Raw genomic sequence first — 16985 nt, 5'->3', positions numbered from 1 at the left:
TTGAAACAATCGATCCGTATTTTCTTTGGTTTCGTTCTAGTACAACGTACCACTGTCAGTGATAAACGCTGGCGAAAGTCGGGCGTTCCCTTTGGTTTTTTCACAATAGTATCCCGCAACGTAATCTTTTGCTTTTTCGAGTATGAAATCGCTTTTCCCATGTGGAACGTTTCCACGGTAACTTATTAAAGGATTATTCTTCGAACGTTTTCAATTACATGCTAGTAAAAGTGTACCGCGAACGCGAATTCGATCTGAAACAAAAGCTACGCGAAATCGTTATTCGTTTGATGCAAAGGTTTTTTGTGTAACCTTTCATTTGTAATTTCTTTTCGATTAACGATTAACGTGTTCAAAGTTAACTTAAAAGGGCGTGAAATAAAACGAAAATAAATTTAGCTTATAAATTTTTTTAATTAAATAGCATTTAGTCGCAGTGGCCTGGAAATCGTCTTAATTGCGTCGAAAGGCAAAGTTTTCAACAAGAATTTCCAACGACAAATTCTGTATCCGACATTGCATGTAACAACGATTACGTGCGGATTCGAGACGATGCCGTGTTTCGAAAAGCTGTTCGCTTACGTCACGCGCACCCTTGCGGACCTCGCGTATACACGCGACGAGTTAAAGAAAATTCTCGAGAACAACTCGATCGTGTTGTGGAAATTAAATGAAAACATCACGGAGAAAACAGGAATTTTTTATACTTGGTATCTAGAAAAAGGAAGATTTCTATTTTGTTCTAAGAGTTGTCCAAAATTGAAAATAGTAAATGAATTCTGAAATCTACTTAATTGAAGTATTTAAATTTCAAATGAAAATGATAATGGAATATAGCCGGAATTTTAAGAGATTCAACAACACGAACTTAATATTTTTGGTAAAATAGAGTTTGACCTCGAGAAAAGTTATTTCACAGCACCCATTTGGTTGTACGAATCATGCAACTTCGCGCTTCAAATCCTCGTACTTCAAGGACAATATTGACCTATAAAACGTCTTACTTCGTTAAGTGAAAGAAGAAAGTTTACATTCTCTTCTGTGTACATTTGAAAGGAACACAAAAGAACAAGAGAAAAGGACAATATAAACGTAACCATCCACCATCACTCGAAGTCCCTGATGTTTTCAATGTTAACAAAACCTTGCAACTAAATTAGCTCTCCTCACTAAATTTGCTCACTCATCCTATCCAGGTATACAAATAGAAACTTCCTTTAATATAGCTGGGCCTTAAATCAATGCTGTCTAAATTAAGTTCTATGGAACGCATAAACGACGAGTTGTATTCGACAAAATAAATCAAAAACAGCATTAATTTAAACGCTTCTTACCATCAATCAATTCCTCACAATTTTAATATCATGAAATCCCAGTAAAAAACTGAGAACAATCTTCGCTCGACCCGTCGCGTATATGTTCTGTTTGAAATCCAGTGCAATCGATGCGGACAGACTATCCTGAGATTAAGTACGTTTCCCTGAACGAGAGATTTCAGGAGGAGAAAATAACATTCACGAAAGAAGCACAGAATAATACTGCGAAGCTGAAACAACCCCCTCGAATCTCTCTGTTTTCCAACCCTTTAGTAGTCTCGATCCGTCTGTCTGTGACCCTGTATGTTCAATGTCGACAAGTTTCCCCTTGATTGTTGTGTACCGTAACCTTGGTCCTTGGAACCCCGCCCGCGTCCAATAAGTGCAAACCGGAAACGGGAGTCCAGACGGTCGATGGAATACCTCGAGAAATCATTGGAACCAAAACTGGCTCGAGTTTCACGTTCGCGTTGATTCTTGAAATACTTTTCAGAGAGAATCGTGAAGTCGGCCAACCGGAAGACGCAAACTCCAGTAATTTCTCGGGTATTCGCGTTCATCGAGGAGGAATAATGCTCTTAGAGAGGAAAGCTTAGTTCGAGCAAACGTTTATTTGGGAAAAAAAGAAGGATCTCTAATTACTTTGAAACTTGATGATTTCTTTTTATTCTGTATCTCGATGAAAAATCGACGTCTCCCTCTGATCATTAACACTTTCGCTGCATATCGCGGTATAGATGATATTATTCAAGACCCTAAGTCCGCAGCGAAGGTGTTAAATGTACCTGTTACCCGTAACATACGAAGCGTTAGAGAAAAAGAAAAGAAAAAATAAAACAAGATAAAGATGCAAGTGATTCACGTATACTAACCGGCATATAATGCCATTTTCTTTGTTTGTTCTCTGTGGCGCCCGTTGTTGTATCCACCTGAACACCTGAAAAATACAAAACCACTCACTGAAAAAAACCTCTCAAAAAATCTCAAAAACTCTACCTCCAGGTCTTGAAGGTACTAAAATTAAATGCCTCCTTAACGAAGTTAAATTAACAAAAACTAATAATAAAAAAAGAAAAGAAAAATACGCTTGTTTGGCCGTACGTAGCGCATGATTCAGCTTGTCGTACACATCTTTCTCTATTCTTTCTTCCACCCTATTACGTTACGCTCAATTTTTTTATTTCTTTCATACCTAGCTCAGTATATTTTTTCGTTAGTTCTATTTTGTTGTTTTCAATTTAAAAAAAAAAAAAAATACATTGCGAGCAACGCTGTTTCGCGATCACGTTTCATCGAGCGATTTATGAGTTATCGTTGGATTACGTAGATTTTCTAATTGAAGCATTAAAGTAACATAACATGGGGTAGTTTCGCGTGTCGCGACATAATTATGCGAGAACGTGTTCGCCTAGCCGTCTCGCCGGCTCGATAACGAGATATCACCGTAATTAGTGAACGTGGACACACTTCCGGTGTGCCGAGATCGAAATAAGCGTGTTGCTCTCGTGTACGTTATTCTCTTTTCGTCATTTTCATTTTTCTATCCAGCTATTTTTCTCTGGCGACTAGATTCTTAATTCCTCCTGACCAAAATGATGAATAATTCTCAAAGATCAATAACTAATCGATACAATCAAAAAAGAATCTACTTGCTGGAAGATGTTCCATGTATTTGCTTGTGATTTCGTTCGATATTTTGACTATTCTGAATGTACCCACACTCGTAGAGGCTGTTTTGTCACTATGAACGCATAAGCGCATGCAGAAAGTAGATCGGATACCGTAGTTAGTAGGTACACGATTACACGTTTCTATTATTCTAATTAGACGATTAGACGTCTTATCCTCTGACGCTTTTCCTTTCTCACTAATGTTAATTGCTTTTTTCGTCAAACGACATGATTTGAAAGAAACGAGAAAGGGACAGCCAAAGGTTAATCGCTTTTCGCACGATTATTCTATATACGACCTTTTGATAAAATTGAAAGAAAACAAAGAGAAAAGGTTGATATAGGATTGTAAGAAAGATGTTGCTATAATTTTTTAAACATGTAAGTGATAACAGCGTGTGAGGAAAGGTGAAAAAAGATAGAGGAATGACACGGTGCCCCGTGCAGGAAACGCTTGAAACACAATAGACACTCACGAACACGCTTTTTCAGATAAGTAGAAAAACGCTGATAGAAAAATGCGAGATAAGAGCGTAGGTGAGAGAAAATGCAAAATTAGTGCTCGAAATTAGCGTCTGTCCACGGTTAATGAGACAGTAGCGCATGCATCGAGCACGGGGCCCCGTGCATGTAATATCATAATTGAAATCTAGCCAACCGCAAATCTTACCAGGCGTCACACCTACTGGAATAGGTGCCATAAGCTAATTGGATTAGATTTTATCCGTAGATTCTTCATCACCTCTATCTCGCTCTACCTTTCACCGTCATTTCTGCCATTTATTTCGTATCACATTCGTTTCCGTCGATTCTTTCTTCATTTCTCGGTTCACACATTTTACACCCTATTATTCAAACATTTCATTTCGTTTCATTATTTCTTCATTATCTATATTTAATATCTCCCTGATTTTCATTTAATTCTGAACAGTTTGTTTTTTTTTAATAATAAAAAATTTGTTTCATCGTGTTTTTTATGATGTTTCATATAGATACTTGGTTTTTATTTATAATGACATAGCTACGTATTTGAGCAGAGCTTCTCGATTTTAAATTAGTGGGTTAATGGATTTCTATTTGGAACGTTTTTGTATTTTTATTATGATATATTCATTTCACGAAATGTATCATCAGTATGCAACGTTGAAAGGTCGCGAAGCTTGCTCGATTTCGACGATGAAACGCTCAAAGCACGGCTTTAAATCAAGCCAATTGTAAATAAAACACATCTTGCCGTGGCTGTAAATAATATTTGTACATAGCAGTGTAAAAATTTTCAAAATATATTTGGCATAAAACATCACCTACAAATTATTCTAATTTTAAGGTACTCTATTTGTTAGTGAAAAAATTTTTAAGAGAGTAATAAATATAATCCGTCCAACGAGACGAGTTAGGATATGTTTACAAATTCACGTGCTCGATATAGGGCCGGAGCTCATTGTCAGTTGTTTCCAATTTTTCAAACGCTTCGGTCGAAGTTTGTGTAATTGATCTGTGATAAGGGATCAGTATATTACATTATATCAAATGTAGATATAGTAATAATGATATTGTTATTAAATGTAAATTTATCTGTGGAAAGGGGTAAAAAGAAATTTTTAATTTTTGTACGAAAGGACTAAGTTTTAAAAATAATTTTTGTTAAAATAAATAAATTATCTTGGCAGAAAAAGTGCTACTGCTTCGAGCACGTGAATTTGTACGCATTTACTGTCTCGTCTCATTGGATGGAGTATAATATATGCCAAATATAATTCTCGATGTCACATATCTATAATTTATTTTTTTTCTAGTTCATTGTTTTTTTTATAATTTTGCAAATAGTTGTCTTCGAATAGTGACATCGATTGTTAATGAAAACAATGTAGTTTCTTAATCTTTTATTGTTGTGCAATTTTTATGTCTCAACAAATTTTTGCGCCTTCGAAATCTTTGTATTAACTTTTGATTTACATGTTCGTTTCTTTCATCGTCATCATCATCCACTACCATTTCTTTTTCTACTTTTTCTTTATTTCCCCCTTTCAGTTTCTCTCTTCCTGTTCTTTATCTCTGTTCATACAATAGAGAGACTGGAAGGCATTGTTCTCGAATCAGATGAGCATTAATTTCTATCTTTTCTCAGACAATGGCGGCGACGAAGAGGAACACTGCAGGTCTAGCATCGGCTGTGCCCAGAGCAACGTTGAACGACGAGGAGCTGGTAAGAATTCGTCCTTTAAATATTAACTTTTACAGGCGTCATCGTCATCCTTCGTGTCGTCTATTTAAACGAATACCGAAAACAGACTCTCTGTGGTCGCTTTTCAGCCACGGAATAACAATCTTCGCGTGAAAAACTATCGTAGATTAAACTTTCATTGAAATATGTTATTTTCTTTTGAATATTGGCATAAAAATCAATCCCAAATATTAAACATTAGCTTAACACTTTGACCGTAAAAATTAAAATCATTGATTACCAAAATTCGAATAATTAGAAAATGAAGGAATAAAAATTTTAAATACTACAAAGTATGATTTATAGAACAATCTTCGATCGTTTTTCACCGCAACACCGGTCGAAGAAACAATCATTAAAAATAAGTCAGTTGTCGCGGTCGGAGCACAATAGCAAGAGAATCAATTTCCCGCGAGTTGAGGAAAGTTGAGGACAGTAAATTGATATTAAAGGGACTTTTCCGACGGGCTGAAAATTTTAATATCCACGAACGAACTTCGTTAGATTAATCTTGATAGTCAATCTTGACGGGGTCGTTCGCTAGATAGCGAACGAAGAACTCGATAAAATGCGACCGTGTCGATTTCGAGGTGTCGCGAAATGCGGTTTAGAAGTCGATTCGAAAACGATATGCAAACTTTATCGATAAAACGTCGCGAGTAAATATCGTTCAGCAACCAGAAAAACGCGGTAGGAATGCGTGATATATATATTTCGTTTAAATGTGCAGAGTGTTTCTTAATTTATTGACTGGTAAATTTCAAAGCCAAATTACAGTATTTTTCTGCATAAGTGTTATTATATTTAGGGTATTGAAGATACAAAAGAAAAATATTTCTTAGAATTAAAACTTTATTTTCAAATGCAAAGTGGTATAGACGATGCGGTATGTTTTTAAGAGTGCATTATTCCAACACGAAACCACGTTGTTTGATAGCATATTTCAAAACATATTAACGAAGTCTAGAAACCGCGGTCGATTGATAAATATTAAATGAAACACGGTAAAATGGTGCTTGAATTACAAGCTTTCATACCGTTGTTACAGCCATCCCAGTGCTCTTTTTTCGATCAGAAACGCATACAATTTACCCAGCTGAAATCGTCGTGAAACGTATCATAAAAAAAAGTGCAATAAAAGCATGCAATTCTGTTTCGAATAAAACGAAGGTAGCTGCAATATCTTCGTAAAAGAGAGATTGAACAAAGCATTATATTTGTATCTTCATTAACCTAACGATTGGTTGAATCTCTGATTATTTAAACGAAACATAACAAGTACAAAAAAAACGATTACAACAAAAGAGTAAAGAAAAATAGATATTCCAGTTACGCTTTGTAACGTGATAAAATCTCAGCGATATTAAAATTTGTTTAAACGTCGTAATCAAAAAAATATTGCGCGAGAATTTTACGACGCCTGTGTAAAATTCTGAAAATTTTGCAAAATTTGATGTGGAAAGTATAATAATAACTAATGGCTAATTTTTCCGCGAGTGATCTTCCTTAAAAGGCGAACAAAATTTTTCTCATAAATTTGCATAAAACTAGGGAAAAAACACGCGTCATTTGTAATTATAAGCCGAGATACATGCATCCTCGCGTATCCGGTGAAAGCTCTTCCGTGGAGCTAGACTTTAACCTCTGATAAATTTTTTTCTTTTCACATGAACTGTGCTGCATTTTATCCTCATTTCCGCGCTATTTTCTTTCACGTAAGTGTGGCCCAACCTCTCTTTCTTTCTCTCTCTCTCTCTCTATCTCTATCTCTATCTTTTCCTTTCTTTCTATCTTTCTTTCGAAACATTTCTCTACCTCTCTGTCTCTACTCTCTTTCTTTCTTTCTTTCTTTCTTTCTTTCTTTCTTTGCCTCTCTTCTTCTTTCTTCTGCTATCTCTCTCTATCTATCTATCTTTCTGTTTGATCACGTTCTTGTGATACTGAGAAAGAGCAACGTTCGTAGCGAACATTAGACGAGTCGTTCTTCTCTAGAGGCTAGGGTGAACGTTTCATGCGTATCTGCATTTAAGTATTTGTACACACTGGTCACGAGGGTTGCCAAACGTTTAGCGCACCAGCAGTCGATACGTGCGGTACGATCGCGATGTGTGTACGTATGTGGGTCACGTGTAGGTTACTCGCGAATATGAGATGCTACAGTGGTCATGTAAACCGAGTGTAATTAGGCTAGAGTTAGGATATACTCCGATACTCCTGCTCGTGGTATCGGATGTTCCTCGTGTTCGTCCCTGATGGGATCTTTTCCAGCTATTCAACGATCAGCTGATTTGCGAAATTTCGCTAACGAGAGCCACCGCAACAACACGTCGGTCTCTGTCCTCGTTCGTGTTGAAAATTAATGTTAAATGTCGAAGGAATCATTCTATAAACTGAAATCTCTTGTAAATCGCGAAGAAAGAGCGACGTTGATAGATTTCGATGTACAAGTTTTATAAACTGCATCCTTCTTCTCAGAATAGTACAACAATCTTCCATTTTCCGACATACGACTGAAATGCTATTCAAATTTTCAACGCGAACAACTTTCGAACCCGTAGATACTGACACGTACGAAAGACGGAGAAAAAGAAATAGCGAAAAGAAGACGAGGAACATCCTGGACCGGCGACGTCACCCTTATAGTGCTTTTTAGCGGATCGATGCTTTTACACCCCCCTTGCAGAGCGCCCCAATAGTACGACATCTAGAGAACGTGCTCCCCCTTTCCACCACCCCATTTTATCACGAAGTTTTCGAGCCGATAGGGAAGAGGTGACCGAATCGAAGCAAGGATATTCGTTGAATCGATATTAAAAAAGAGAAAAAAAAGGAAGGGAATCTATTGTTTCTCCTGGGGAAAAGTGTCCCGATAATGTTCCCGTTTTCTTCGATCATCCACTAGGATATCTTTTCGAAGTGTCGATATAAGAAAAGGATAAAAATCGAATGAAGAAAAAAGGTCAAAGAAGCAGCAGGTTAACGATCCTGCCGCTTCGAAGCATAGGATGAAACGGATCCTGTACGTCTGGGAAATCCTTTATCTTTTCGCTGCACGGATCCTTGGAAAATTGATCGAACACTTCAAAATATTTATCTTGCATTTATTTTAATCTCGAACGACGAAGCCGGATGTTACGTAAAATGGATGGTTAACGCAAAAGGATAACCAGAGCAGCTGAAAGGGTTATCCTCGGAAATCCGGCTTCAACTCTCGTTAGAGGAGATTCGAAAGGACGATATAACGGAGATCCTTGTGAATATCGCACGCGACTGAACACCCCATCCGAAGATCCCCCAAGTTTAATCTGTGTACACAGGATTGCGTATGTAATTAGGTCTCGCAGGCACCAACCCCGGCACGTTATGATTGCGCGCGTAATTATATACGGAAGCTAGTGCGGTATGCGTGAATGACTACGATTTCAGCGCGAATGAACGCTTCCTGCTGGTTCATGGTCCGTTTGACATTGCATGTGACAGGAAGAACATTCCGCGAGGTGAGTTGCAAGTAACAGCAGGAAGTAGAACGACTGAAATGGATGTAGAAAACAGACGCGGTGAGAGACGGGATAGGAAGAATTTGAAAGAATTCTCGATTCCATGCTCCTTTCAAATACTCTCGATCGTGTCTGTGTTCTTCATGGACTGACTGGTCACGCGCGAATGCTGACGCGCCTTGCCTCCCTGCTCGGCTGCCAGATAATACCACGACATCGAAATCCTCTGGCGTAAGAATTCTAATTTCAAACGAGCGGAGAACCAGAAAGACATAGAGGAATTTGATATTTGCTTTTGGGAAAAAGAACTACGAATAATTTTCGTTTGAACGTACGAGCATTGAGTCAAGGCTGCACGAATGATCTAAATAGAAAAAAAAAAAAAAAATGAAGAAAGAAAAAAGAAAATATGTAATGTCCAAACCTCGTGCCCGTTGACCAATCTATCGAATTTATTTCGATTTCTGTATTTTAATTGTGCTCTGTGTCGATGCCACCCCTACAGAAGATGCACGTCTACAAGAAAACGCTGCAAGCGATGATCTACCCGATTTCCTCGACGACGCCGCACAAGTTCGTCACCTGGACAGCTACGTCGCCGACCTATTGCTACGAGTGCGAAGGTCTTCTCTGGGGTATTGCTCGACAAGGTGTGCGGTGTACAGAATGCGGAGTCAAGTGCCACGAAAAGTGCAAGGACCTGCTGAACGCTGACTGCTTGCAAAGTAAGTACCTAATTTTAATCGAAATACCGTTCAAAACATTTTCCACGCCGGAAAATTACTGGATGAGCATACCGTGGGAATCGATCGATCGAGGCCTAATTGAACCAGGAATGTAAAGAGGGGTTTTGTTTCAATTAATTCACCTCGTCGAACGATGAATTAATTGTTCGTTCGAACGAAACTGAATAATTGCTGGTTTAATGAATATCAATTACGAGGATAATAAGTGCAATTGAATATTTGCTTAATATCTTTCATATTCTCGATTATATTCGAACAAGCAGGAGAACTAAAATATAGCTATAAAGGCGGATTCTCTTTTGAAAATTAATACTTTCGCTTTGAATATGAAAATTAGTTGAGCTTGTGAATATGTATACGTATATTGAATATTAAACATTGATTATAGTATTATATAATTCCTTTAATCTTGTTTGCTTTAAAGCATCACTTTTAATATCAAGCTAAGATAAATTTGAAGAGTGAGTAAAGCATTCTTTGTATAGTTTGTATCTTCCATAGCTTACTAATTAATAATTAATTAGCGTCAAGATTCCTTGTAACATGAAAGAGAGTTTCTTGAACAAACTTCCTTTCATAACATGCTGCTGTTGGTGTAATTAAATAATTAACGAAACAGATATAATATCCTCAATTTTCTTAGTAAGAACATCGAAGACTGGTTAATTAATTTGTTACCACTTCAGGATATTTTCAATTAGAAATATGTCTATGAAACGTCGTTGCAGTTCTCTCTTGAATCTGAATGAAAGTCGTTGTTAATTATCGGGCGTATACTTGGTTCGATGTTCGGGTCAAAATATACGGTAATTAATTACGGGTCAATGTTTAAATTCGCCGCAAGCAAGAGAATTATTAATCAGACAACGTGACGTGAGCAAAGGTTAAATATTCGAGTTAAAATTTCGTGTAAATTATTCATATTGGTCGTGTCAGAAAACTGTCAGTAACATTCACTTTACGTTGCTCCCACGCGTTCAATTATGGCCACCGTTAATTTTATTTTATTAACTATTTTGTAATCCCTTTTGATCAAGTTTGTAGCTTGTAATATTTTTTAAATTACAAAATGACAAAATCATAAATTTTACTTTATTGTTTTCTAGCGTTGAAAATACATATCTTTTTTATCGATTTTATTAAATAACACGATTTTGGGTCACGAACTTCGGGTCGATGAATTCACCGGTCGTGGCAATTATTGTATCGTCAACTCCGTTCGTCGAGGAACATCGACAAAAATACTCCACCGATGAATAGAGATTTTTTTACGCGAAACAGTACAAACTTCCCGGAGGTCTAGTCCGTTTCGAAGTTTGTACACCGCGAACCGTGACGCGTCTATTTTCCAGCTGAAGAAATCGATTTTTCGCGAGCATTTGCCTGAAGTTTGTTCCGGCATCTGGCTACCAAACGTTTGGTACGTGTAATTTCCGGTCTGCTTAAGCCGCAGTAACCTTCTCACCCGAGAATCTCGACTGGCGCATCAAACGATCTCGCACGAGATCTCGACCTCGCACCGGAAAATTAAAGCTTCAAGAGTGTTCCGTTGCGTTCCGACGCGTCACTCGCATGAAAATTTTAAAGGACCCGTCGTTTGAATCTGTGGTTTGTGGATTATTCAAAGGGAAATGCGGCGAGCTAAGGAATGTCTGATGATATACCGGTCCATACTACTTGACTGACTTTGTACGAGAGTGTACTCATACTACTTGCATATTTTACAATGCCTTATGTCTTACACCAATTAATATTTCAGAAAAAAATGCACTGTTTCAACTATGTCAACTATATAGCGAGCTATACTACTTGCTACATTATAGTCTAAAATCTCTTGTCTAACTTTAATACTTTAATATTTTCCTGCTCGTACAGCAATTTGATTATAAATGAAAATTTAGAAACAGAGAATGAAAGGAACCCTGTATATATATTGTAACCCAACTGGTAAAAGCAAAGCAATTGTTCACTTGTTCCGTTTTTCTCTCTGCGCGGCGGCGGTTTATTTTACACGGAGAGCCTTCTATCCGTTTTAGCATGGCTAAACAACGTTCCAAGTAAAATCCTCATCCAGCGCTTCGCTTGTTTCATTTTCTCAGGAGCGGCTGAGAAGAGCTCGAAGCACGGGGCAGAGGATAAAGCGAACAGCATCATCACAGCCATGAAAGAGCGAATGAAGCAGAGGGAGCGAGAGAAGCCGGAGATCTTCGAGCTGATCCGGTGAGTCCTTCTTAGCATATCTTTTCCTTCTTTTCTCCTTCTTTTGTCGCAGCATAGTTGACTCGATGGAAAAGGCCGTCAATCGACGGCAAGACACGAATTTCAGGGGAAAAAGTCAGTCGACGATTCATCTGGCAAGGATCCACGTCGCCATTGCTTATCCGTAACGCTAATCTCGAATTTTCCTTCACAATAAAAAGACATTTTCGTGAAGCGTATAATGACCGCTACTTTGCATTCGATTCCACGCTACTGTCTCTTGCAACGCTTTTAACAAAAATCTATTTGCTATGCAAGCAAACGAACAATACGTTTGAAAGTTCTCGCATTTGCATGCGTTATTTGCCCAGTGTCCAGCTGTCTAAGACCGCAAATTTGCGTGCGCAAATAGCGGCATTGAAAATGTGCAGGAACAGTGAAATAGGTGAATTAGGTCGTGGTACAATAAAGAACTCGGCCATGATTGTGATCCAGCCGGTTACCAACGATTTGGAAATACCGTTACTAACGGTGCATAAAAGTCACCAGAAGGGGAATTAAAAAAATATTTCGTTCTATGCATTTTTCGACTGGAAATACGAGCGCGTTTAATAGCCTTTTGTCCGATTGTGAAAAAGAAAATTATACCCGGTTGGATAGAGATACGCGGAACAATTAGTATAACGTGGTATTCTGAGCAAAGGAAGTGGAAGAAGAAAGGCTATTTTCTCATCAGACGATGCTTAGAACAGTCGATTACATCAACTTTAAGCTTCCTCGATATCAATATTGAAATTCGAGTATGGGTCAGTTTACACTTCGTCAAAGAATCGATAACAGAATCTCCAACGAAGTAATAATAAAAAATGAAGAATAGATTGTTTCCTTGGAAAAATTCGATATGACCCAGTTGAACGTTTTAATAACAGTTCCATGAAACCAAAGGGTAGAACGAAGTATCATATTCGTTCTCAATTTGTGATAGTTCGAAACAGTGATTCGAACCACCGTGATTAATATTATATTTCATCGTCGTGTCTATAAATTATTACTTGAGTCGATATCGAGGAGAAATTATAGCAACAACGTATTCTTGAGGGTGTTCGAATAGATGGATGCACCTCGAATGAAAGATCCACAGACCGTTTTCCCGTCGAAACTGTTCAAAGGTGGCAAGAGACGATGTAGATTCGTGGTGAGAGGTTCGATCGATCAGGATTAAGCTTCCGGTAATAAAGCTATAGAATTTACGACGACGTTCGTGATCATTGATCACGGAGCCTTCGGGTTTGTCGAACCGCTCGTAATGTTACAGAGTACGCGATATCAGCTTGAATACAGAGAATCATTTAACAAGTTGCAAACACGAATTTAGGGCGCACCTTTTGAAGGGTGCTATTTCTATCTAGAAACACACAACAAAATTTAACCATCAGAATTTGTTTGGAAAAATTTCTAGTAATTGCAAACTGTTTAACGTTGAATAACGTTCATAATTTATTAATTTTCTGTCAAATTAAATTAATAATTTTCTTGGTATTTGAGTACCAAGAAACTCTCTACAAAATGTTTGATGTGCAAACTGCAATTTGTTAGCTTTACATTAAATGAATATTTACAGAGTTAACTTTGCAACAATGTTTTACATGAAATTTCATTATTCCCTGGAACTAGAATTATAAAATCATGAATGAAATTAACTTTGCCGTGTTTTTAATAATTTCCTTCGCACTAGGATAATCAGAAACGCTTTATCAAACATTTCGAGTGATATTTTCCAGGAAATCTCAGTTAGAGGTAGCTACTCCTTCTCTGTAATGGAAACCCATTTCATGTGTGTAGATTAGTTTCTTTGCGTCTGTATTCATTTAGAGGAAGCATCGCACGTGACACCCAACAATAGAACATCCATTAGTAGACACGCGTATTCCCTTCATTCGTTTTTACTCGCAACTGTACACCAAAGCCCTTACAGGAAGTAATTTGTATCACGTGTAACTCGGAGAGCTCAATGATTTTGAATCAGCGTTTAAAGCTTCTACTTTATGACCCTTTGCTGCGTATTTACGATACATCTAAGCTATTTATTATTGAAATCTGTGCACGTCAATCTGCACCATATTTCATACCATGCTTTAGAATCGATATTACGCGTACATCAAAATTGACACGGCTTTTATACACGAGATTTTTTATTCGGATATGAAAACGGATAAGATATTTTGACGCGCAGCGTCCATAAAAATTGATGTTACAATATTTTCCTCGTATCTCTGATAAATTTTTTCGTTTTGTCTGAATCGTATTGGTACTATTTCCAATTTTTAAAGCTTGTTAATCGCATAAACGAAGCATCGTAAATCTCGTGCTTTCGTAGATGCTCATTTGTTGAATGCAAAAATGTTCTGCTAATCACTATCGATTTTTCCAAATTCGTACTATCGATTTAAACGTGATAGCAGCTCATCGATCAGACTCGTTATCTGTTATTAAGTAATCACCACTCGTGCACGGGTCGAAATTGCAATTTCCGACGCCTGGTAGTTAGGTAAAACCAATGCCGTTCGAAAAAGTATTTTTGGGATTATTCACAGCTTTACTTAAACGAAAATTCGTTTAACAATACGATTGATCCAGCTGATAATTATATGAGACGCGACATAATTATCACAGTAGCATGGACGTATCATCACACCCCTAGAAATTAATCAGTGACGCGGTTGCTTTCCAACAGGCTATTACTGATCAACCACTGCTCATTAGCCGGCATTCCACGATGACACAACACTGATCTGAATTAGATAATAGAGTTATCTGGATACACAAGTGTGAAATTTACGAAATGAAACGTGTCGGCAATGAACAAATATAATAGGTTAAAGTTAGTAAAATTGAACAAATTTTTGATAAGATATTTTTTCATGTCCGAACGTTTTCCCCGATTCTCAAGTATTTTTAGCTGATTGTTATACCTCAAAGAATTGACTAGATGTGTTTCCACGGATTTGAAGGAGTCGATTATTATTCAAGCACCATCATCAAAACAGCACGGTACTCGTCGTTCTGATCGAGCTGTTCCTTCAATTAATCTTGAAAATATCGGAGTATCTCTAGTCGAGTACGATCTAAAAATCTCGACAAAGACCAGGAAGTGGTTGGGTGTATAAGTTAATGGGTATCAGGGTTAATTAATATCGCTTCTAGCGTTCAAAAGAACGGCTCGGTTATTTGACCTGACAACAAGAACGAATGATTGATTAAATATCGATCGATAATTAAACGCGTACCGTTTGTTTCGTTCTCGAGCCACTCGATCACTTTTCATCGGCTATTAATTAATGAAACAACCGACATATTCTTTAAAACAAATCGTCGTGGAAATAAACGACGGGATGCATCACCAATTTCACCAATAATTTCACTGTTCCTTATTTTCATGCACTGTTCTTTTATCAAAAAAGACACAAAGTCATAGTTATTATTTTAAACTGCACAAAGTGGAATCGAACATTACGATACATGAAAAGAATCGACACGATCTTTGAACGAGATTCTACCAAGAAAAGAATGGCAAAGCAATGGCGACACGGGCCAGAGTAAAAGATGCGAGGACGAACGTGTAAATCGAACTGAAAACCTCGTACCTTGCACAAGGCCGGGTCTCGTCTTCTCTGCGAAAATAGAAAGCAATTTATAATAATCATTCACTGTATATACCGACAAGGCTCAACAAATCGAAGATACGTCGATAGGGTTTTGGTACGGTGCCATCGTGCAATCAACGCCCTCGTTAGCTGACTAATCGATAAGCCGACGTGTTAATTATAACAGCACGCGTCCACAACGTGAAAAATATTCGTCAATGAAGTGAATAACGCTGGTATCTGCTGGCCGATAACACCAACACGTTCTTGATTTATACACATCCCCCGCAAGATATCGACGTTTCGATAAACAGGCTTTATTTATCGGCTAAGGAATCGCGGGAAGACAAATTTTGCGATCGTGTATCTATCGGATAAATTGCGCTGTTCGTTCTGGTCGGTCGCAGCAGGCGAATTCATTTCTAGTACTCGTTTTTCGATGGAAAAAAAAGAAACAAACGGACGGAAATACATTAGCCTAGCTTCAATTCCCCGTGAACCTGGTATTCAGAGCTTCGATCGTTGGAATTTTTCGCTGAAATTTTACACTCGCAAGAATTCAAAGAGCCTTGTCAGTATATACCGTGCAGAGCGTTGCGTGTAAACGTACGAATCGGAAATTGGCTGCTTCGAAGGTAATATTACACTTTAATTGCAATGTTAACAGAATAATACAATTATAACGATTCCATTTCTTAAGAATTACTGCCAGTAACAAAATTTCGTAAAGAAAATAAGCAAATTGCCATTGAGATTGTTTGCGCGTATCCACCCTCTGAAAAAACATTTTCTTATAACGAAAGTTTGTCGCGTCCACGAAAATCTTCAAAGCAGTCGAAAAGGGAGAAAAATAAGAGGCGAGAAGATTCGTTACATAAGTAACATAAAGTCTGTTCCGAGAGGAACGGGGGATTGGTAGAGGTCATTAGCGACCCTTAACGAGATTCCTCTCCGCTTCGCGACGCAATTACGACAAAACGAGCACGCGTTACACGTTACCCGCAATGCTCGAAAGAGGAACGCGGTGTCAGCACGCGAACAAAGGACAAAGAAACGCGAGAAAAAAGGAAAAAAGAAAAGAAAAGCTCGGTCTTAAACGGTGAAAGAAAGAAACAGGTAGGACGAGATCTAGGCCGTTGGCACAGCTCATGTGAAAGAAAGTCTCGTCGGAGTTTAGGTCAGTCTTCGGGGTCGACGAGGAGGCACATACGCGTAACATGAGGGCGGTGAAGCAGTCGGTTCTGGACGGTACCAGCAAGTGGTCCGCGAAGATCGCCATTACAGGTTTGTGGCTACCTCCTTGTGACCGCCGGCAATGGGTCGGTTATGCACCCCTCCGTGCAACAATACGATGAAACGTGCAGCGCTCCATACATACCTCTATCTTACTTATATATAATATATGATACATTATGTGTACCACCTTATGTGCCTCAATGTTCTTCTTCTTCTACTTCTACTTCTTCTTCTACTTCTTCTTCTTCTTCTTCTTCTTCTTCTTATTATTATTATTATTATTATTTTTATTATTTATGTGAAATCATATTCACCATCATCATTCTTTTCGTTTCTCTTCTAATCACCCCTTCTTTCTTACATGTTGCACATCCATACACGTTATAATTGACTAACTTACGTGTTTCATTGTCTTTCTTGTTACTCTGTTACGTTCGTTCGCATAATTGTACC

The 16985-nt window shown here is 37.9% G+C and overlaps 1 protein-coding gene across 15 annotated transcripts in view; it reads left to right on the top strand.

Moving 5' to 3' along the window:
* The window catches only part of LOC114873991 (protein unc-13 homolog B), a 190774-nt gene that overhangs the window by 146360 nt on the left and 27429 nt on the right, over positions 1-16985 (top strand). For 9 of the 15 annotated variants that reach the window (XM_046285431.1, XM_046285426.1, XM_046285429.1 and 6 more), the window contains 4 exons: positions 2319-2327; positions 5115-5192; positions 9213-9432; positions 11553-11673. In XM_046285431.1, the coding sequence (XP_046141387.1) occupies positions 2319-2327; positions 5115-5192; positions 9213-9432; positions 11553-11673 (428 nt within the window). Of the gene's footprint in view, positions 1-2318; positions 2328-5114; positions 5193-9212; positions 9433-11552; positions 11674-16473; positions 16581-16985 lie in introns of all 15 variants that reach the window. The other 6 variants (XM_029182828.2, XM_029182822.2, XM_029182835.2 and 3 more) reach the window with 4 other exon arrangements.

This window comes from Osmia bicornis, chromosome 4, assembly GCF_907164935.1.
Source record: "Osmia bicornis bicornis chromosome 4, iOsmBic2.1, whole genome shotgun sequence".
In the NCBI taxonomy this organism is placed as follows: Eukaryota; Metazoa; Arthropoda; class Insecta; order Hymenoptera; family Megachilidae; genus Osmia; species Osmia bicornis.
The sequence above is the reverse complement of the archived record's forward strand: the minus strand, read 5'-3'. Positions and strand labels throughout refer to the sequence as shown.